The sequence below is a fragment of the Anabas testudineus genome, chromosome 19, assembly GCF_900324465.2.
Source record: "Anabas testudineus chromosome 19, fAnaTes1.2, whole genome shotgun sequence".
Taxonomy (NCBI): domain Eukaryota; kingdom Metazoa; phylum Chordata; class Actinopteri; order Anabantiformes; family Anabantidae; genus Anabas; species Anabas testudineus.
Window position 1 is genome coordinate 5,233,466 of NC_046628.1, and position 23,938 is coordinate 5,257,403.

Here is a 23,938-nt window from a genome sequence, read left to right on the forward strand (position 1 = left end):
GCGCTGGTAGGCTGGTGAGCAAATTCTGGAGGACGTTAAATACGTTGTTGTCCCTCTGTTGTCGCCTTGACCTCAATCTGAACCCAAACGTGTCCCGTAATGCCAACTCTCTTTAACAGCAACACATCACACAACGCGTTATTGTTCGCTTTCCGAAAAATCAGGTCAAAGTGGGCCCTCTTCATGCTACAGTCAATGGTCCCATATCTTTATGGCCCCTCGCTTGAGCACGCGCAATTCATCCTGGGAAATGAAGTTTTACTTTTCTGTAGCGTTTGATTAAAACGTCTCCCGGACATAATCGGCGATGCACAAGATAATAGAACAGCCTGTTACAGATTTCACAGTGGCGGTTCTTAGTGTAAAAGCCTAAATATTCAACGGACCACTTTAAATAGCGCTTAATCAGAAGCTGACATAACCAGGAAGTACTGGAGTGTCACATGATTGAAGAAAAATGGCCGCGGTGCAGTGGTAAGATGCTGTTTTCTTATTTAAAAACACCTTTTAATTAACACATATTAGTTAAACGATGTTTCTACTGGCATTGTGAGAATTGCACGAATGTAAGTGCAATTTAGATGGGTGTGTGTTTATAGCGTTCAGGGTTAATTTAGCGTCCCTAATAAAATGTCAACTTTCTTGCAGGTTTTCAACATAGTTAAATGAAGTAATAGGTTGTGGCTGTGTCACAGACTGTGGGGAAGTGTTAGCTCAGAGTGATCATTCTTATATCTTTGTTAGAAGATGCCACTTTGAGCTTTGAGTTTAATGACACCTTGATTATTATCAATTATCAAACTACTTAGATAATCAAGTAATTATTTGATAGTAATTCAAGCCAAAGCCCTACATCCATGTCATCGTAGATAGAAGTGCTCAAAATAAATACAAATAAGTCAAACTGCATCAGCTGTATTAACTGTTAGTACATGAATAATATTCTGTACAGCTGCTGCATTAGTGAACATGTTCACACTGTCTGTATGAACCCACATCATCACTCCTCTCCTGTCTGTCTGTCTGTCTATCTGTGGTGTAACCAGGCGTTCCCGTGGGCGTTACTATGAGGGGGAGCTGCAGAGGTGTCGTCCTGAGGCGGCTCCAGTCGAGTTTGGAGACTACCATCCCCTCAAACCAATCATGGTATAAGAGTCCTGCTGTTGTTCAGTTCAATCTGTCACTATCCCTAGCAGCTCTACACGCATGCAGTTAGAAACATCTTAACAGCGTGTCTGTCACAACATCACAGCATCTGCATTATAAACCTCCCACTACACAATCCATCTTATTGGCTTCTTTCCTCAGCATAGTTTCAACTAATTATGTAATAATCTCATTTCACAGAAACATACAAAACATCGATATACTCCTGTAACTGCTCTGTCCTCACCCTCTCTACTCCACGCAGGTGACAGATACCAAGACCCGCCGTGGGACTCGTAAAGGCAGCACCTCCTCTTCTTCCTCCTCTTCTTCCTCAGTGCCACCAGATCCCCTGAGCTCCATGTTGGACGGCACAGACCCTCTGTCCATGTTTGCAGCAGCCTCGGCCAGTGAGACTCCAGTGATGTCACACAGTGCCTCCACAGGGGTCAGTTCACCCAGTTCACACAGTTCTCATCAATCGCAGAGGTGCAGGCCGATATTGCTGATAAAGTTATTTATAAAGTTACAGGGAAAAAAGCCAGAAATTTAAAATGTTAGCTTTAGTACTGGTTTTAACCACAGATACTACCCTCAGTGGAGAAAGATGAGACCCTGTCTTGAATTTTAAGTGATGTGCTTCCAGGACCTGGGGAGGAAGCGGAAGGAGAAGGAGGAAGAAGTGGTGGGACCAGACTTTGAGCCCTGGTCAGCAAAGCGAGGCGAGATCCTGGCCAGGTTCACCACCACTGAAAAACTCTCAATCGTGAGTCGTTCTCCAATTTAAACTAACAACCAAGTTATTTATTTTACTGTACATTAAACATGGAGGTTCATTTAATCAGCCTTTGAGAACACAGCTGAGCTATGCTGGATAGAAATCTAATTAAAGTGTGTTGTATTTACAGAATCTTTGCATGGGCTCTGATAGAGGTAAGATCTGTGTTTCCTTTCTACTTAACACAAAGGAATATTGTGTCATATGAGGGTGAAATTGAAAATCCAATTTTGGGATAATGTATCATTTAGCAGCTAAAAGGTCAGATATTTCCCTCTGCAGTTGGTGGAGGCCAAAGCAGAGCTACTAAGCTACCTTATGTGTTTTTACAGTGTTTAAAAGCTAACAGTCCTGTGTTTTCTGTAGGTAAAGCTCCCAGTCCAGGATCCTCAGCCGTTTCAGAGAAAGTCCGCACTCGCCTGGAGGAGCTGGATGATCTGGAGGAGGTAGGTTTTCGCCTGCGTCCACATGGGCATACACAGATTTGTATTAACACTCCAGCTTATGTGCACAAAGTTGTGAGTAAAAGATGTGGTTACATCAGAGTAACATCGTTCAGATGGGAGGGTTCATTTAAAAAAGTTTCACTGTCACTGTAAAATGTCTCACAAACTGGTTACCAAACGTTCCTTTATTGCTGTGTGAACGCAAACACACACGTACAGTGGCAAGAAAAAGTATGTGACAATATGTTTGTTATAAAATGTGATCTGATCTTCAAGTTAAGAGTATTAACAAATATGATGTGGCTAAAATAAGAACACAAAAAAAGAGCTTTCATGTCTTTATTGAGGACAACTATAAAAACCTCACAGTGTGAGTGGAGAAAGTATGTGATCCCTTGCAACCCATGAAATTCACCAGTCTACAGTTGGCAAACAATCTACAAATGGAGACACTTTGGAACTGTGGCTACTCTACCAAGAAGTGGGCGGCCAGTTAAAATGACCCCAAGAGACAGCCAAAGATTTAAAGGCATCATTGGAACTGGCTAACATGTGTGTTAATGATTCTACAGTGGGTAAAACATTGAACATGCAGGGTGTCTATGGCAGGACACTACAAAGACAGCTGCTGCTTACTGCTGTTTGCCAAAGAGCACATTGACATTCCACAGCAGTGTTGCCAAAATGTTTTGTGGAGTGAACTGAAGATCAGATTTTTTAGTGTTATTATTTTAGGCACATTATTTTTGTTAATAATCTTGACTTAGATGAAGATCAGATCAGATTTTATGACAAATTAATGCAGAAAACCATAAAATTCCAAAAGCTTCACATACTTTTTCTTGCAACTGTACATTACTTACTTACTTACTTACTTACTTACTTATTGAATACCATTAGATTTTTGTGTGTGTGTGTGTGTGTGTGTGTGTGTGTGTGTGTGTGTGTGTGTGTGTGTGTGTACGCACGCTCAGGGTTCCCAGAGAGAGCTGCTGAACCTCTCCCAGCAGGATTATGCAAATCGCATAGAGGAGCTGAACCAGTCTCTGAAGGAGGCCTGGGCCTCCGACCAGAAAGTCAAAGCCCTGAAGATTGTCATCCAGGTAACACAGCAGTGGAAAACACTGATCATAAAAAACATAAAAATCCCTCCTTCAGGAAACTCAGACTGAAAACTGTGTGTGTTAACTGGCTTTTATAATACTGGTATTGATCTGTGATTTGTTTCAGTGCTCTAAGCTTCTGTCTGACACCTCGGTGATCCAGTTCTACCCCAGCAAGTTTGTTCTCATCACTGATATCCTGGACACATTCGGTGTGTGATGAAGCCCACTTTCCCTCAGTCCTGTTCCCATAGAAATAATTAGTTTACTTAACGTAGTCTTGTTTATCTGTAGGTCGACTGGTGTACGACAGGATCTGGACCATGTGTTTAGACCCCAGACCCTTACCAGGTATAGGTAGTACTGTAGGAACTTCTGGAGCTCAGTATTTTGTACAGCTTCTGGTGAGACACTGCGTTGACGTGTGCGACACTGTGCCCTCCCTCCTCAGACTCGTTCACAGCAGAAGACGTAAACGATACAGCCAAGGAGACTTGCCTCAACTGGTTCTTCAAGATCGCCTCCATCAGAGAGCTCCTGCCCAGATTGTATCCTTTACCAGCATCACTAACTTTGATCTTAACTTCACATAGACCTAGTGTGGTGTCTTCACCCTGATGATCTGGACACTGACATTAGCCTTTAACCTGCGTGAACAGATATGTCGAGGCTGCCATTCTCAAGTGTAACCGCTTCCTGAACAGATCGTAAGTTGTTGGTTCTCTTTTGGGCTTTTACCAGTGAGTGTTAGCATCAATTTTCCATTTTCTGTCATGTCTCCATATACATTTAACAACATTAGAAAGTTAGTTTCACAATATTAAATATTTAGTATATTACATCTGAGGCTCAAGCTCAGATGTGAAGGTACATTTGTAATAATAACACTTTTCTCTCCACAGTGGTATTCAGGAAACACTCCCTCGGCTGACGGCTATGATCCGTGGTATTGGTGACCCCTTGGTGGCCGCGTACGCCAGAGCTTACCTCTGCAGGGTGAGACAGATTTTCATACACCTGACTTTACACATTTCTCTTTAATATTGTTTCATGTGTTGATGTACTTAGAGAAAAATTCTTTCCATTATGCCGCCTGATCACCGGTTACACTGCTTCCTCTCTGCAGGTGGGCATGGAGGTGGCCCCCCACCGGAAAGACAGCCTGAACCGCAACTTCTTCGACCTGCTCAGCACCTTCAAGCAGATCAGCGGGGACAGCGTTCAGAAGCAGCTGGTGGTCCAGAGGGTGGAGGTGCCCGAGTACCTGACCCTCTATTCACCCGCCATCAACTGGATCCTGCAGTGCATCGCCTACAGAGCTCCAGAGGTTCACAGACACACACGTTTTATGTTAATTTAGAAGATGTCGGATAAATGACAGCCGTCTGTAGTTTTCAGTGCTGTCTTTTTTTCTTTTTTTTTATGCTTTATGTATTTCCATTTCAGCCTCTGCTAACGGAGATGATGGAGAGATGTAAGAAACTGGGGAACAAGTGAGTGTGACTTTAAAAAACACACTGATGATGATTTGAATTGAATTCCTGTTGGCAAAAAATAGGGTGTTGAGGTCATAATTTCAGCCTTGGTGTAATTTAATAATACTGCTCACAGCCATGTGGAACCAGCGACAAGGACAAGCTCAAAAGGCTTTGAACCACACAATGAAAAGTGAAAATCCAGTTTATGGATCCAGATGGAAGAAAATCAAATGCTCAGCCATAGTTAAATGTTTCACTGAGGGTTTATTCAGTGGTTTCTGGTGGTGGTGGAAATCAGGCAATGTCCCTTTAACAGGAAAACTGTGTTTCCCACAGTGCCTTGCTGCTGAATTCAGTTATGAGGGCGTTCAGGCCGGAGTTTGTCGCAGCCAGAGCCACGGACTTCATCGGGATGATCAAAGACTGCGATGAAGCCGGCTTCCCAAAGGTCCGAGGACATGAGTAGCTCTGATAAATGCGTCCGTTAAATGCAATTCATATCTGTCACATCTGTCATATATAATGGCACAATCTGCTTGTAATGTGTGTCACCAGCATCTGCTGTTCGGATCTCTGGGTCGCAGTCTGGCCTGCGCCGACCCTCCAGAAATCGAGAGGCTGACCATTCTGAACGAAGCCTGGAAGGTCATCACCAAAGTCCGCAGCCCTCAGGTACAGTGAGGTTGAACCCGGCTTTCACAGAGACTGTTCTTTCAGTGAACGTGTTCCCGAATGTCAGTGGGAATATTGATTGTGCTTTCAGGATTACATCAACTGCGCTGAGATCTGGGTGGAGTTCACCTGCCGACACTTCACCGTGAGTCAAACACATTTTATCATTCAGAATTCAACTGCTATCTCCCACTTTATTCACCATCCTGCTTCACTGTCTTTTGCTAAGAAACGGGAGATCAACACCGTTCTGGCTGACATCATCAAACACATGACCCCTGACAGAGCGTTTGAGGACGCTTATCCCCAGGTTGGAAGCTGAAATGTAACTTTTTCTTTCTTGCTGCTATCTCTTCTGTAATGACTTTGTTTTATTTTTGTTGTGTGTGTGTGTGTGTGTGTGTGTGTGTGTAGCTGCAGTCAGTGATCAGGAAGATCCTCACTTACGTGCACGATTTCTCCGTCCTCTTCTCCATGGTAACCATTCACCACTTCAAAGCACATATGAATTAAACTTTTTTAAAAACTGGAAATAACCAGTGACTTCCCTTCGTTATCACTCCAACAATTCTTATTTTTCTGTTTTTGTGTTTTGTCTCCCAGGAGCGATTCCTACCTTTTCTAGACATGTTCCAAAAGGACAGTGTGAGGGTGGAGGTCTGCAGGTCCATCATGGAGGTCTTTATCAAGTAAGAGCTGCGTCCTCCTCCAAGTTCGATAAAATAATTACGTTTGTTTGCTTTGGGACAAACAAACAAACAATATTCAGATGTGATATTAAGTAAATAAAATATTTAGTTTTCAAAATCACTTATCTCTGTCCGTGTGTTTGTCTCCTGCAGACACCAGGTGGAGCTCACTAAAGACCCTGTCATCCTCAACGCCATGCTGCACATCTGCAAGACCATGCACGACTCTGTCAAGTAGGGTGTTTTATTGTGTGTGTGTGTGTGTGTGTGTGTGTGTGTGTGTGTGTGTGTGTGTGTGTGTGTGTTATGACACTGTGATTATTGTCAGAGTTGTTGATTAATAGATGTTTGGTTGAACTGTAATGGATTTTTTTTCATTAAGGCCTCTGCTCTTTGTCTTGAAGTGCTCTCACTCTGGAGGACGAGAAAAGGTCTTTATCTCTGCTGATCATTGGCTTCATTCGCATGGTGAGTAGTTAGATTTTGTTTTTCTTTTTAAACATTATTATATTTTAAATGATGAGCTCCTGAAACTGTTTGGCACAGCAGCTTAAAGAAATCATTACTTATAGGAAAGAGGAAAGAAATGCATTTGTTGAGGTTTATTTTCAGGTGTGGATTAAAGGTGCAGTGTGTAGACGTACATTTCTACTAGCAGAAATAAAGTGTTCGTAGGATAGTTGTCTACCTTCCTCAGGGTTGGTGCTTCTGCTCCTGGTTCCCCCAGATTCCTAACTACATGTGGAAGTGTCCCTGGGCAAGACACTGAACTCGAAAGCCTTTAAATGTGGCTGCCTGTTTTACATTTTGCTCTGTCTCTTCATCAGGTTTCCTTTGGCCGCGACTTTGAGCAGCAGTTGAGTTTCTGTGTGGAGGCCAGAGCCACCTTCTGTAACCTGGAGCCAGTACTGGTGCAGCTCATTCATGTCAGTATAAACCTGCGTGTGCGCATTTCAATCACACTGTCAGTCTCCTTCATGCTCACCATGCTGTCCTTTTTTTTTTTTTTTTAAGACTGTAAACCAGCTGGCAATGGAGACCAGGAGGGTGATGAGAGGGAGTCACTCCCGGAAAACAGCAGCATTCGTCAGGGTGAGGCCACACACACACACACACACACACACACACACACACACACACACACACACACACACACACACACACACACACACACACACACACACACACACACACACGGTCCTCCAGGAAAGTCCAGCGTCAGGTTGCACTAACCTCACCAATGTTCCTCTGTCTGTCTGCTGCAGGCGTGTGCTGCCTACAGTTATATCACCATCCCGTCTCTCAGCAGCATCTTCACTCGTCTCAGCCTCTACCTGCTGTCTGGTCAGGTTGCTTTGGCCAACCAGTGTCTTTCCCAGGGTAAACAGCTGCTTGGTTGTAGATTTCTTTTCTTACCGTTTTTTGATGATTCCTAACTTTTCTCTTTATCTCTTTCCCTCTCTTGCTTTTTCTTTCTTATGCTGTTTCTTCTTTCCTACCTTCTCTTCTAACCTCTCCTACAGCGGATGCTTTCCTAAAGGCTGCAGTCAGTATTCTTCCAGAGGTTCCTCGCTCCATCAGCGTGGAGGGAAAACTTCGCTCTTCTGAGAGCTTCTTGCTGGACTTCATCAACAACTTCTTGGCCACGCTGCTGGTTGTCCCGGTAACACTCTCCATCTCTCTAATCAGCCTCCACATACAGAGTGGAAGCATTTAGTTGCGTTTTGGCTGCTCAGTTAGGGGTTCAGGTGTTCTATAACCTTCACTAAATGTGTATTTACAGGACCATCCAGAGCACGGCGTGCTCTACTTAGTCCGCGGTCTGCTCAACATGGTGCAGGATTACACTTGGGAGGACAACAGTGATGCCAAGGTGCGGGTCTACGTCAGTGCTCTGCCCTTGCTGGCCGCCATGAGCCAGGAAACCTACATTTACTCCATCTCCAAAGGTAAATGCATATACAGTCAACAATCCTCTACGTGGAAGAGCACTTGTTAGATTTTATTTCTTGCTTATGATTAGTGGTTGTCCTCTTGCTGTAGTTGCTGTAGTGGTTGATGAAGGAATGTCAGCTCTTCATCTCTGAAGTATTTTTCTAACTAAACATTTCTCCTCCTTGTCTCAGTGGATTCCAATGAGACACTTTATGGAGGAGACCCCAAGTTCCTGTCAGAGCTCAACAGGCTGTGCGAGACACTGATTGGACAGATACTGGACCATCTGAAGACACTTGGTGGGGACGAGGTGAGGACAAAGAAAAAGATGCAGCATTTTTGTTACTGTTGTACCTTTTTGTTGATGCACTCAGAACGTCGCTTCTACAAGCTCCCAGTTGGCTCGGACTGCATTGATGTGCAGACGGTCCATCATCACTTTGCCAGTTCTCCACAGCATTATGTTGACGTTTTTCTTACCCTCTTGCAGCATAGCACACGTCGTCAAGGCACTCTAGCCTTCTCCCTATTCGGTGTGCTGTTGGCTCACGGTGACTTGAGGAACAACAAGCTGAGCCAGCTGGCTGTCAACCTGTGGAACCTCAGCCACAAACACGGATACTGTGACACTCGTGTCTCAGTGAGTTAACACCCTCGAGCACATTTAACACATACGTTCCTTATACTTCAAATTTCTGGCTCGTATTCTGAGTGATCTCAGCGCAGTGCAGCCTTACTTTTTATTTCTCTTTCTGCTCCAGGTTCGGACGCTGGAGTACATCAAACATCAGGCTCAGCAGCCCGACATGACTCACCTGTCAGATACGGCACAAAGGCTCGCACTGCAGTCCCGCACCTGAGCACCAGCCTCACCACCACCAGCTTTGTGATAATGTTTGTGTACCACAGATTAGATTTAAATAGAAGAAGAGAAAACTGCCTTAATGTCAGAAGGCTGTGAAGAGACTTTCTGAAGATTTAAAGAGGTGTGAATGGATAAAAAGGTTTTTGGATACTACATGTTCACACTGAGTTTGGACCAGTGAGGAAAAAAAACACCAACACTGAGATTAAAGCTGTAGACAGTTGTGCCAAATACCTGTTTTTCACAAACATAAAAATAGCAACTATTCAAAAAATAGGGGAATAAAATATGCTGAAACCTTAAATAAGATTAATGCAAAAGTTATGTTCATTGCTCTTGGGGGTTAGGGTTAAACAAAGTAGGCTCTGGAACTTTTAAATAAACAGGCTTGTTATTGAGTTACAGAGACAGACAAGGCGATAGCACAAGTGTTTTTATCATTCCTACAGGCTTACCCTGCACCTTAAAGAACAATAAATAAAACTAGTCTAGTACGACCGGTCTCTGTATTTAAATGTAATCTTGTACCATGCATACCATCTCTGTAATTGGTTTATTAATATCTAATGTGTCTTTGTAACGTTGGTGTTCTTTGCTAATGCTGTGTAAATGATGCAATAATAAGAAAATGGACAGGACAATGTTTGTTTCAAGACGTTCTCAAACTCTTCTCAGTTGTTTATTTTTACTCAGCGAGTCATTGAAAAGGCAAACATTCACCTTTAGTTCTCAAATGAACTAATGCTTTAAAAAATAAAATCAAAAACTAAAGCAAGCAGCTGTGATGATGTTCACGAACACAGTACTATAATTAAAGGAGAATTCTGACAAAACTGACTTGATGAGACAGCGGAGATTAAAAACACGTGCTAAACAAAACACAGCTAGGACAGTTCTCACACACTGAAAAACTCTGATCAGTTGTTTGTATTGTATAGTTGATCTGGACATCTAATTCAACCAAGTTGATGATGTCTGTGATCAGGATACAAATACAATTTGTATTTTCATTCGTTTGTGCTATAAAACACATTAAATACTTTTATTTATTATCCTATCAACACCCCATTCATTCCCATTAAATGACTAAAGAGTCGTCACTATGAGTCAATTGGACTTTAATGGGGTGACGAGGACACACGTGCAAATGTCACACAAATGATGTAGTGATGCAAACAAAGTTAATATGTGCGCCATTGACAAAGTCCACGAGGAAACACTGATACTGTTGACGAGGAACCTAAAAGTCAGTTTTGCCTGAATTTCCCTTTAGATGGTCGACTTCAGTGTAACAGAATGGGCTGAGGGAAGAGCTTATCACCAGAGAGGATCCTGATTCTGAAATGGGGCTTTCTGCGACTTTAACATTTAAATACAATTCTGTTAAAGGTGAGGCGATGTCCTAGTGACACAGGAAACATTTATTTACTTGGTCCAATCTCTTGACAACTGCTGCTGTGAGCTAACTCGCAGGCCTTATTGTTGCATCTTCAAGTCAATCCTGTACGGAAAGCCAAAATGGTCAATGGTAAATAATTTAATTGCCAAAAATATTATAATATATGCTAAATATTTAATTGATTAAAAGACTGTGACATACAGCTACCATTTAATAAAAATTTGCTATTTAATATATTTTATACAAATGTTGAACTACCTTTTATTTAGTTGAGTTATAAATAATATATTGGTTCATATTTAGATTTTACACTGTTAAATAATCACATGAATCATTATAAAATGTCATTATTTAATATTGGTCATTTCGGACTTCCGTAGTCCCACACAGATGATTTATAAGTAAATAAACATTAGTGTAATTGGAAGACTGCTGGACATTCCTAGTTTCCTAGTATTTAATCCAAATGTTGACCTCACAGCATCTACAGCACAGTTGGGACTAAAAAAACATCCTTAAATTGTCAAGGCCAAGACTGATCGAATGTCACTACAAGAAAAAAACAGAAGCTAAAGATTGATGTTAGTAAGTGAAGAGGAACAAGCAGATGTGTGTTCTCTGATGACCAATGGAGTTAACAGAGAAATAGCAGCCATGAATCACACCTTCTATTGTGTACAGGCTGAACTGACGGAGTATTGATCCACCTCCAAGAGGAACTGTTTCACAGCAAGAATATGAGAACAGAAAACAGGACAAAACACTAAACCAGAAACGTTCAGGTAAGAAGCATTTTATAACACGCAAAACAAGACTCGACCCAAATAGTTTTCACAGTGACTCATTTTGCTCCTCTTTGTAAAGATCATTCTAACTGATCGACGTTACTCTAAGTGCCTCAAACACCTCTTTGCCAGAACATGTCGGACATCTGGTAACTGTAAAAAAGCCAAAGCTGGATCTGACTAGACAATTTCTCTTGGAGATGACGCAAACAGGCTCTGGTAGTTCAGCAAATGCACGATAAAGCATGAGACACCTAGACTGGAGCTACTTCTTTACAGACAGCTGTGTGTGAGCAATTCATTTGAATAGATAAATGGCAGCCAGCACAATGACCCATAGAGGTGACACTGAACAGAAAATGAAATATCAAGTTTGGTTGATATTGAAGGTGCAAGGTGACCTCTCATAATAACTTACAGAGCTCTGTAACTCTTTGTCCATACATGTGATGGACAAACTAGAGTTAAGAAACTGAAATGTGGCTTTGGCTACAAGTACAACTTATTATACTACTTAAAGAAGAGAGATGTAACGGAATAAGTTACTGAAAATGCCAACAACAGCAACAGCACACCTCTAACCGAACTTTAGAGGTTATGCGTGGCTGGCTGACAAAATAAATGGAGTAACTGTAGTGAGTTGAATGAACCCTCTTATAACGATGTCATCATCAACATAAAGAGGTGTCTGTGATTCAGTCTCTCCCCTGGGAGACTAAACCATTCCCATCTCTTGGGAGCTGGTTTTCACAGGGAGAGAACAATTAGTTAACTCTTGTTTAAAAACGACCCTAATCAGATAGCAAGAGTCCCAAAACTAACAAAAATGATGAATAAAATAAAATCATTGTACAATAATTCAACATGAAGAGTTTGCAGTTTGCCGTAGTCAGTCCAGGCTGTGCTGATGGGGATGTTTTGGTGGCCTGATACTTATTCTGATTTTGAACTCAATGGGTGGGATGTGATTTCTCAAAACAGCACGCCTCGGAAAACACAGACCAGAGCTTCGCCCCATCCCTGTTGTCGAGGTGACAAAGGGAGGCGGGGGTGGTCTTTTTTGTGTTCATTTGCTCTCATTGTCGTGGGCTGCAAGCTCAGTCCAGCTCTATGGGGCTGCTGTCCTCCTGGGCTTCTTCAACCCCGTCATCCTCCTCACCTGATCCCATCAGGCTGTTCAACAGATTTCCTGCAGGATGCAATGCAGTCACCATCATCTCATGTAAGAATGAAGTAAAATCAAGTGCATACAATGGAGTAATGTTTACACGCTTACTATGCCTTCTCTCTTTTTTTTTTTCAAAAAAGTTTAAATATTTAGGAACATTTAAAAAGGAGAAATTAAATAAATCTAAATTACATTACTCACTAAGAGTTAGATGGGTGGATATGAGTGGAAACCATGTAGCTAGAGCCAGAAGACGTTTAGCTTGACCTGAGCCCGTTTCAAACATTTTACACAAACTGTGACTGTGTATTGAGCTCTGACCACTTTCAGTGAGCAACACTGAGTAATGTGCTTGAATGCTTCTGTGTAGTCGACAAAGGACACCAAAGCTGCAAAACCTTTGTGCAGACACAGGTAACTCACTACACCTACACTAGAAACCCTCCTGTCTACCTACCTAACTACAAGACTACAGCAAGTAGCTGTGTCCAGCCAACATGTACAGTAGCTCCATATTGACTGTACAGTCAAAAGTTATGTTGATTCAACTCTTGACAAGAATAAATAAATACATTTCACAAAAACTGAAACTAGCTATTCTTACATATATCCAAAATGCAAAACATCCACTCACCTAGGAGTCCACCATATGATGGGGACTGTTTGGGTGGAACACCAAAGAAAAGCTGTCCTATTCTGTCGAGATACTGAACAGCAGCAAGACGTCCAAAGAAAGGAAGGAGAGACATGGTTGTAAATAAGACTATGTTAAACTCACGTATTCCAGCATAAAATGAATAAGAACAGCTTTTAAAAAAGGACATTGTCAACCGAAGGTAAACTATAAATACACACTGCAGTCTTGTTACTAAAGATAATCTAATGTATGATTAATTCATGATATGTGGCCATATGATGATCATAAAACAGTGTCTTAACACTCACCTCATTATACATGGGGTCCCTCTTCAGGGAAGGTTGATATTGCTCACATAACACTGTGAAAACTGTTAATTTACCCCTGAAGACACAAAGACAAAGAAAAAAAGCTGTAAATATGTTATCTTCAATTTATAAGTCACACACAAAGTACTAATTTTTAACGGTTTATTTCTGTCAACCGAGTTCAAAACAATTTACTTTGTTTTGCAACATTTGCTGGAATTTTACACGTTTTAGTCAACAGTTTTTCCTCACCCATCCACTGCCAGCAGCAGAAACCAGATAAAGTTTAGTAGAGGCTGGACGAAGGGGGGTCCCTTCTCTATGGACGGGTGCTTTTCTGTGTATGTGGTGAACACCACAGAAGCGCTGTTTTTGTTCTTTAAGCAGAGGAACCTGGAGGGGTTGTGATGCAGGAGTAGGAAAATACAGAAATAGAACAGGAACAGATAATAAAGACAAAATGAGAAGATGGTAATGAGAACATGACAGTATGACAGAGGATGAGGGGAAGCAGAGAGAGAGAGAGAGAGAGAGAGAGAAACGCAGAGATCAATGACTTCAAAGAAACTGCTGACAAATTGAAACTGATAGGTCTGCAGGCTGACATGCTGGGAAAAAAAATGCATCAGTACTACCTTGTACCACTCTATATTGAACACTACAGTCTACTGCTGCACTCGATTGAAAATAAAACATTTATGGTCAGGTTTTAAATTTAAATAAAACCGGTTAATAATTTCCAACTTTTAAAATTTGACGATATATATAAAAAAAAAAAGACAAAAAACAAAACTTTGTTGCTTTATGAGTGAGTAAGCAACAGTTAACTTACTGTAGGACGGCCTGCGCCACAAACATGTCAACCTCGCTACGGAAGCCTCTGGATGCTGAATACTCCACTAACATTTGTGCGCAGCCCTCACCGTCAGACGAATGAAGAAAGTGGTAACGCGACTCGCTGTAGTTTTGCTCTGAAACCCCAAACATATTTATTTTTAACTAATATTTGAACTGTTAAATTAGTTAGTTCCACACACAGAACAGTATTAAGAGTAATATCCTGTGTGGGTTTTTTACAGAATACAACAAACATGACATGTTGCATTTCATGCAACGCATATGCTGCAATGGTGTGTTGTAATTTTATCATAACTTCACATTTGTTATTATCCTGTACACTTCAAAAACTAAGTGATTAACTTAGTTACCTTTCCACAATGTGACAGCTAGCAGCTGGTGTAGTTTTGGGTGACCCAACTTGCCAGACCCTCCTGTGGACCATTTCAAGGCTCTGGACACAAATGCTACTCTCTCTGGAGAGTTCTGGTCCATTAGGCTGAACATCTTAGCCAGGCATTCTACCCAACAAACACAAATAAACAACCTCAACAACAATGCCTCTTCTAAACTACAATTCTAATATAATTTTCTATTAGACTGTAGAATCTTAGTACAAAATGTGTTGGCTACTTGCAGATTAAATTGTTTAAAGCCTCAAGGTTGCTATTCACCTAATATTTCATCTTCAACTTTCGCCTCAGATTTCTCCAGCACTTCCAGCACCAACATGGACAGATCCGCCGCACTGTTTTGCTGCAGAAGAAAAGCACATCCAATTGTATTGTGTTAAGGGAAAGAAGGCCTTGATTATGAATTCCTGATTACTAATACATGCACAGAAAAGTTTATTCCAGTGAGTAACTCGATTAAAGGCAGGAAAACTCATAATGAATAAGTGCAGCTTGAACTGCTATTTTATGCTTTGGTTTGATCACAAATAATCTGTTATTGTCAAACCCTTTGCACAATAAACCAACAGAAAGATTAAGCTTGTATTCTTACATGTGCTGTTTCACTAGTAAAAGACAATATTATAGTATGATGTGACAGCTGTGTAAATAGGGGACCATAAATATTCCCAAAAGGCTGCTTCATTCTTATTTTTGCAGAAACTGAGTGTAGCATGTACCTGGTTATAGCTGAAAAAGAGTAGAGCGCCATTGTACATCAGTTCCCTGGCCTCAGCATGTTTTCCTTGTGACATGTACCTGGTGAAAGACAGGAGTGTCAGCGTTACACAGGAGATGACACTGTGTGCTTATCATGACTGTCACAACCTGGTTGGTATTACTCAAGGTTTTTACGCACACGGCTGCAAGATAAGACACATGCACGCAGGATTTGTTGAGATACAAAACAAGGCAGAATCGCGAATAACGCAAGCAGCACAATTCACAAGAGCAATATTTTATATGCATGACAATACTGTAGGAGTTAACTAATGACGAAGAAGACTGTAGAGGAGCTCTTGCTTTTATTGTGTTGGAATAGGAACAAATTACTAATCAGTTCATCACCGCAGCCTGCATCATGGTTTCTGCACTGTGTTAGGGCAGGTACGTTACACCAGGTGTAACACTGCTCCACAGTTTGAGAAATCAGACACTGGAAAAAGGACCAAAGCTACTTCTAACAAGTCTTTTCCCAGATTATGCCACTTCAGCCTTTGGTAATGAAAGCACAACCATTTGCAACTCAAACCAAACCTGGAATCAAGGTAAAATAAAACACGTCTAACGTAACCAGCGTTCCCAGACTGCGACGGTGAAATATGTTGCTCTCTGGTTATATGCTAACACAGCTGGACAGCATCAACAAGCATTTTAAGTGAGTACAGAAGTTAGCAAAGCAGTTATAAACTACATTTATTTAATATCCACTTTAAGTATTATTACTACTAACACAGACACTGTCTGGGTATCTTCCATTAGCAGCACGGCTATCATTGGCTGCTGTGCTGCTAATCTAGCTAGCTAACTAGCCGTAGCGAACAGTCCCATTTTGTAACTGTATGATTGACAGCACTGCTGTCCACACACACAGACGGACCAACGTCTGTGGGTGGGTTCGTCGTAAAATTCATCCAATCGCCAATCGGCATGTATGATAGCAAGGTTGACAGCGGAATGATCTGGAAGAGCCAGGCCCCAAAGCCAAATGACAATTACACGGACGTGAAACGAGGTATTACCTAAAAAATAAAGTCCTGTACATCTGGTGTGCTTCATAGTAATCCCCCTTTTCTACGCTGGCTCTCAGTTTTCCTTCCACCCTCTGGACACCGCCTCTGTTTCTGGCACTGGAGCACCTCAGAGACTCCGGCTCCGACATTATCGTTGCTCCGCAGCAGCGCTCACCGCGAGTGTTGACACCGCCGAGAGCTGAATCGCTTTAAACAAGACGGGACCTCTGCGCTTTCCGTAGCCGGTCTGACGCGATGGTGGGAACACGGGCAGAGTTCATGGAGCTGCACCAGGAGGCAGCGTGGTTAGAATAACGATAACACTGTTCAATAAGGTTAAGATTAGGGTTGGAAAACGTAGTGGGTTGGTATGAGATTGGCATTTCGTTGTTTTGATTATATAACGTATGTATATGTAAAAATGTTCCCAAAACAAACAAAGGCACAACAACATTTAGCAGGCAGCTATGAAACAGTGTCAAAAGGTCACTTTTCAATACACTGTACAATTAATGCTTTTCATTTTTGTAAACTGCCAGGAATGTATTTATTATTATATATTATCTCTTATGTTAAGAGATGTTGCTAATGTTTTTGCCACCTCATTTACATAAATCTTGTTGTTTATTCAGCTAAAAACAACTTCCATGTGTCAAATATTTATATGCCGTCAACACTCTTCATGCCATCGCTGCCTGTTTGGTAATAATAATTATCCAAACTTTTCCAACTTTCTGTCATACAGTTTCCTTTCTGAGTGTCTTCCAGGATAATCCAGATGGTGACAACATCGGGGTTATTTTGTTCTCCAGAGCCAAAGAAGACATTAGATGATTTGTTTCTTTTTAATCAGCTGTAGCTTGAAGGTTGAACTTTGTATGTAAAGTCTATGGAGTTCATTTTTAATTTTCTGAAATTGCCCAACTCTGAATATATTTTGTTATACTCCCATCTTTTATTATTTTAGTGGACTTCGGTATTAGCCGCTAGAGCGTCTTCAAGTGATTGGGGCTCTTTAAAGTTACAGATTGAAAGACAAAAGCACAGGGGTCAGAAAATGAAGCTACCATATTCGTGGAGGCTCTGCTTCACTGAAACAGTTTTCAAATATATACACGTGTGTGTATATATATATATATGGAGGCTGCTGTGGTTCTTGTCTATAAACATTCTCAGTGATACAGGTGAAGTTATCTGGAAGTTGAGTCATGGCAGCTGGATTTCTGTCTTATTGGGATGAAACGTTTCACTACTCATCAGTGAAACTTGAGCAGACGTGAATTTTAAAAAGTCCAGTTGCATCAATAACAACTGAACTGATCGTTGTCATGTTGTGTGCTGGTCGATGGTGCAATTCTTCATGCTGCCTGCAGCGTACGTGGCGGCGCTCGTTCGTCAAAACTGTTGCGTCTCTTGTTGCCTGAGAGAGAGAGAGAGAGAGAGAGAGAGAGAGAGAGAGAGAGAGAGAGAGAGAGAGAGAGAGAGAGAGAGAGCACTTCCTCCACCGAGAGTTCCTCCAACCTTGAAAACTCTGCACAGCCGGTGTTGACACGTCCATCTACACGATCCTTGCAGCGTGCCAGGGGTTCCTCCAGCTTTAACCTCTAGCATGGATCCCCCAAGCCTGTAATCGTCCTCTCAGGCCGGTACTGTTCAGGAGACTCTGCACACCCCGTGTTGACACGTCGATCAACACGATCCTTGCAGAGCACCGGGGGTTCTCCAGCTTTGAGTGTCTCCGGAGTTTTGTGGACTCCAGAGACAGGAGGAGTCCTGTACTGAACTGATGGATTCACCTTCTATTTATAACCTCGGATTTGGGTTCTAAATGGCGTCACACGTGACGTCACTCGAGACGTATCCGCTCAATTTTCAGATGCTGTCGCGGTTGATTGACAGCTGCTACCTCCAGAGCCACAGCACCCCAACAGCAAAGTCTTACAAATAGCAGCGTACGTGGCGGCGCTCGTTCATCAACACTGTCGCGTCTCTTGTTGCGTCTGTTTTCATGAGCAGTCGATATTTTTAAATTAGAAGCAGAAGATCCTACCTGTCACTGAACCCATAAGAACCCAAAAAAACAAACAAACAATCAAACAAAATAAAGAAAGACGACAGAGGTGTGACAAACACGTTTTTGTTTCAATTTGTATTTATTCATTTTCTGTTTTTATTTAAACTGTGTCCTGTCTGGCAGCGCAGCATTCAACATGGAGCACTGTATATGTTTTTGTGCAGGATAATTAGCTTTTTCAATAGGAGTATGTGTTCTTACACAGGTATATTAGGGTCTAGTACACTCCTCTTCATGGGGTGGCCCCAACACTTCAACAAATGTGTTCCACGTGGACTATTTGGTTTGTTTCATATCACACATCATTTTCTTTCAGTAGAAATGGGTCTAGGTTGTTATGGGTTAAGCTTTACCAGGTCAGAAGTGAGACGGATGTGTGTGGCTACAGTTTAAGGTATTTGGAAACCATATTTTATCCAAATGAAATAGTTGTCTGCACACTAGTTAAGAGCCACAGAGTGTGTAATCTGCTGTAAGCAGCTCCACTTTTCATCTAAGCTGTTCATAAATGGTAGTAAATATGAAAATATGTTGTAAATGATGTAACAGTTGAAAGATGTTCGAGTTGTTTCCAGTCTTGATGTGCACTTTCTCCTCCTGGAGTCCCTCCAACTATGACCTTGAGCATCGGATCCCCCAAGCCTGTAATCGTCCTCTCAGGCCGGTACTGTTCAGGAGACTCTGCACACCCCGTGTTGACACGTCGATCAACACGATCCTTGCAGAGCACCGGGGGGTCCTCCAGCTTTGGTTGTCTCCGGGACTCCAGAGACAGGAGGAGTGCTGTACTAAACTGATGGATTCACCTTCTATTTATAACCTCGGATTTGGGTTCTAATTGGCGTCACTCGTGAGGTCACTCGAGACGTATCCGCTCAATTTTCAGACGCTGTCGCGGTTGATTGACAGCTGCTACCTCCAGAGCCACAGCACCCCAACAGCAAAGTCTTACAAATAGAGCTCATAGTAAAATGCAGCTGCAGGTGGATCACACCGCTTTGAATAATACATCGTCTAAATGTTTATGCCACAAAACTCTATTTTACCGATTTAAAATCTTTGTACAGCACATCAACCTTTTCTCTCCTTGCGGATTTTATTTCTCACCTTTGTTGTCCAGGCTACATCTACCTGAGTCACTTAACCCTGAGTACAACATGTACATTATGTCCATATATTATGTTCTTTTCACTTCTATTGTCTCAGACGTGTGGAGCATATTACTGTTTGTAATCCAGTCACACTGAAATCTCCAGGATGTATTAGTTTAAAAAATGCAGCTACCATATTCGTGGAGGCTCTGTTTCACTGAAACAGTTTTCAAATATATACACGTGTGTGTATATATATATATGGAGGCTGCTGTGGTTCTTATCTATAAACATTCTCAGTGATACAGGTGAAGTTATCTGGAAGTTGAGTCATGGCAGCTGGATTTCTGTCTTATTGGGATGAAACGTTTCACTACTCATCAGTGAAACTTGAGCAGACGTGAATTTTAAAAAGTCCAGTTGCATCAATAACAACTGAACTGATCGTTGTCATGTTGTGTGCTGGTCGATGGTGCAATTCTTCATGCTGCCTGCAGCGTACGTGGCGGCGCTCGTTCAGTCAAAACTGTTGCGTCTCTTGTTGCCTGAGAGAGAGAGAGAGAGAGAGAGAGAGAGAGAGAGAGAGAGTGAGAGAGAGAGAGAGAGAGAGAGAGAGCACTTCCTCCACCGAGAGTTCCTCCAATCTTGAAAACTCTGCACAGCCGGTGTTGACACGTCCATCTACACGATCCTTGCAGCGTGCCAGGGGTTCCTCCAGCTTTAACCTCTAGCATGGATCCCCCAAGCCTGTAATCGTCCTCTCAGGCCGGTACTGTTCAGGAGACTCTGCACACCCCGTGTTGACACGTCGATCAACACGATCCTTGCAGAGCACCGGGGGTTCTCCAGCTTTGAGTGTCTCCGGAGTTTTGTGGACTCCAGAGACAGGAGGAGTCCTGTACTGAACTGATGGATTCACCTTCTATTTATAACCTCGGATTTGGGTTCTAAGTGGCGTCACACGTGACGTCACTCGAGACGTATCCGCTCAATTTTCAGACGCTGTCGCGGTTGATTGACAGCTGCTACCTCCAGAGCCACAGCACCCCAACAGCAAAGTCTTACAAATAGCAGCGTACGTGGCGGCGCTCGTTCATCAACACTGTCGCGTCTCTTGTTGCGTCTGTTTTCATGAGCAGTCGATATTTTTAAATTAGAAGCAGAAGATCCTACCTGTCACTGAACCCATAAGAACCCAAAAAAACAAACAAACAATCAAACAAAATAAAGAAAGACGACAGAGGTGTGACAAACACGTTTTTGTTTCAATTTGTATTTATTCATTTTCTGTTTTTATTTAAACTGTGTCCTGTCTGGCAGCGCAGCATTCAACATGGAGCACTGTATATGTTTTTGTGCAGGATAATTAGCTTTTTCAATAGGAGTATGTGTTCTTACACAAGTATAATTAGGGGTCTAGTACACTCCTCTTCATGGGGTGGCCCCAACACTTCAACAAATGTGTTCCACATGGACTATTTGGTTTGTTTCATATCACACATCATTTTCGTGTCAGTAGAAATGGGTCTAGGTTGTAATGGGTTAAGCTTTACCAGGTCAGAACTGAGACGGAAGTGTGTGGCTACAGTTTAAGGTATTTGGAAACCATATTTTATCCAAATGAAATAGTTGTCTGCACACTAGTTAAGAGCCACAGAGTGTGTAATCTGCTGTAAGCAACTCCACTTTTCATCTAAGCTGTTCATAAATGGTAGTAAATATGAAAATATGTTGCACATGATGTAACAGTTGAAAGTTGTTCGAGGTGTTTCCAGTCTTGATGTGCACTTTCTCCTCCTGGAGTCCCTCCAACTATGACCTTGAGCATCGGATCCCCCAAGCCTGTAATCGTCCCCTCAGGCCGGTACTGTTCAGGAAACTCTGCACACCCCGTGTTGACACGTCGATCAACACGATCCTTGCAGAGCACCGGGGGTCCTCCAGCTTTGGTTGTCTCCGGGACTCCAGGAGACAGGAGGAGTGCTGTACTGACCTGATGGATTCACCTTCTATTTATAACCTCGGATTTGGGTTCTAAATGGCGTCTCTCGTGACGTCACTCGAGACGTATCCGCTCAATTTTCAGACGCTGTCGCGGTTGATTGACAGCTGCTACCTCCAGAGCCACAGCACCCCAACAGCAAAGTCTTACAAATAGAGCTCATAGTAAAATGCAGCTGCAGGTGGATCACACCGCTTTGAATAATACATTGTCTAAATGTTTATGCCACAAAACTCTATTTTACCGATTTAAAATCTTTGTACAGCACATCAACCTTTCTCTCCTTGCGGATTTTATTTCTCACCTTTGTTGTCCCGGCTACATCTACCTGAGTCACTTAACCCTGAGTACAACATGTACATTATGTCCATATATGATGTTCTTTTCACTTCTATTGTCTCAGACGTGTGGAGCATATTACTGTTTGAAATCCAGTAACACGGAAATCTCCAGGATGTATTAGATTAGAAAATACAGATATCATATTCGTGGAGGCTCTGTTTCACTGAAGCAGTTTTCAAATATATACACGTGTGTGTATATATATATATGGAGGCTGCTGTGGTTCTTATCTATAAACATTCTCAGTGATACAGGTGAAGTTATCTGGAAGTTGAGTCATGGCAGCTGGATTTCTGTCTTATTGGGATAAAACGTTTCACTACTCATCAGTGAAACTTGAGCAGACGTGAATTTTAAAAAGTCCAGTTGCATCAATAACAACTGAACTGATCGTTGTCATGTTGTGTGCTGGTCGATGGTGCATTCTTCATGCTGCCTGCAGCGTACGTGGCGGCGCTCGTTCAGTCAAAACTGTTGCGTCTCTTGTTGCCTGAGAGAGAGAGAGAGAGAGAGAGAGAGAGAGAGAGAGAGAGAGAGAGAGAGAGCACTTCCTCCACCGAGAGATCCTCCAATCTTGAAAACTCTGCACAGCCGGTGTTGACACGTCCATCTACACGATCCTTGCAGCGTGCCAGGGGTTCCTCCAGCTTTAACCTCTAGCATGGATCCCCCAAGCCTGTAATCGTCCTCTCAGGCCGGTACTGTTCAGGAGACTCTGCACACCCCGTGTTGACACGTCGATCAACACGATCCTTGCAGAGCACCGGGGGTTCTCCAGCTTTGAGTGTCTCCGGAGTTTTGTGGACTCCAGAGACAGGAGGAGTCCTGTACTGAACTGATGGATTCACCTTCTATTTATAACCTCGGATTTGGGTTCTAAATGGCGTCACACGTGACGTCACTCGAGACGTATCCGCTCAATTTCAGACTGCTGTCGCGGTTGATTGACAGCTGCTACCTCCAGAGCCACAGCACCCCAACAGCAAAGTCTTACAAATAGCAGCGTACGTGGCGGCGCTCGTTCATCAACACTGTCGCGTCTCTTGTTGCGTCTGTTTTCATGAGCAGTCGATATTTTTAAATTAGAAGCAGAAGATCCTACCTGTCACTGAACCCATAAGAACCCAAAAAAACAAACAAACAATCAAACATAATAAAGAAAGACGACAGAGGTGTGACAAACACGTTTTTGTTTCAATTTGTATTTATTCATTTTCTGTTTTTATTTAAACTGTGTCCTGTCTGGCAGCGCAGCATTCAACATGGAGCACTGTATATGTTTTTGTGCAGGATAATTAGCTTTTTCAATAGGAGTATGTGTTCTTACACAAGTATAATTAGGGGTCTAGTACACTCCTCTTCATGGGGTGGCCCCAACACTTCAACAAATGTGTTCCACATGGACTATTTGGTTTGTTTCATATCACACATCATTTTCCTTTCAGTAGAAATGGGTCTAGGTTGTAATGGGTTAAGCTTTACCAGGTCAGAACTGAGACGGATGTGTGTGGCTACAGTTTAAGGTATTTGGAAACCATATTTTATCCAAATGAAATAGTTGTCTGCACACTAGTTAAGAGCCACAGAGTGTGTAATCTGCTGTAAGCAGCTCCACTTTCATCTAAGCTGTCATAAATGGTAGTAAATATGAAAATATGTTGCACATGATGTAACAGTTGAAAGATGTTCGAGTTGTTTCCAGTCTTGATGTGCACTTTCTCCTCCTGGAGTCCCTCCAACTATGACCTTGAGCATCGGATCCCCCAAGCCTGTAATCGTCCTCTCAGGCCGGTACTGTTCAGGAGACTCTGCACACCCCGTGTTGACACGTCGATCAACACGATCCTTGCAGAGCACCGGGGGGTCCTCCAGCTTTGGTTGTCTCCGGGACTCCAGAGACAGGAGGAGTGCTGTACTAAACTGATGGATTCACCTTCTATTTATAACCTCGGATTTGGGTTCTAAATGGCGTCACTCGTGACGTCACTCGAGACGTAT

At 42.4% G+C, this 23,938-nt stretch overlaps 2 protein-coding genes across 2 annotated transcripts; one reads left to right on the forward strand and one right to left on the reverse strand.

Moving 5' to 3' along the window:
* The first annotated feature begins 388 nt into the window (after window positions 1-388).
* Window positions 389-9,603, forward strand: vps35l (VPS35 endosomal protein sorting factor like). Its single transcript, XM_026351243.1, has 30 exons — window positions 389-474; window positions 1,047-1,146; window positions 1,412-1,594; window positions 1,793-1,912; window positions 2,055-2,079; window positions 2,291-2,370; window positions 3,345-3,473; window positions 3,601-3,685; window positions 3,768-3,824; window positions 3,925-4,021; window positions 4,133-4,180; window positions 4,376-4,469; window positions 4,600-4,800; window positions 4,920-4,966; window positions 5,288-5,399; window positions 5,507-5,623; window positions 5,715-5,768; window positions 5,853-5,933; window positions 6,038-6,100; window positions 6,227-6,312; window positions 6,466-6,546; window positions 6,717-6,780; window positions 7,140-7,238; window positions 7,327-7,404; window positions 7,578-7,692; window positions 7,836-7,975; window positions 8,096-8,261; window positions 8,439-8,557; window positions 8,738-8,887; window positions 9,009-9,603. The coding sequence occupies exons 1-30, from the start codon at window positions 458-460 to the stop codon at window positions 9,105-9,107; spliced, it is 2,907 nt and encodes a 968-aa protein (XP_026207028.1). The 5' UTR covers window positions 389-457; the 3' UTR covers window positions 9,108-9,603.
* Window positions 9,604-9,755: 152 nt separating this feature from the next.
* Window positions 9,756-16,661, reverse strand: get4 (guided entry of tail-anchored proteins factor 4). Its single transcript, XM_026351248.2, has 9 exons — window positions 16,441-16,661; window positions 15,379-15,457; window positions 14,921-15,002; window positions 14,618-14,767; window positions 14,242-14,380; window positions 13,662-13,802; window positions 13,410-13,485; window positions 13,099-13,171; window positions 9,756-12,485 (listed from the first exon to the last, which is right to left on the reverse strand). Exons 1-9 carry the CDS (start codon window positions 16,578-16,580, stop codon window positions 12,394-12,396), a joined length of 972 nt encoding a protein of 323 aa, XP_026207033.1. The 5' UTR covers window positions 16,581-16,661; the 3' UTR covers window positions 9,756-12,393.
* Window positions 16,662-23,938: the final 7,277 nt, after the last annotated feature.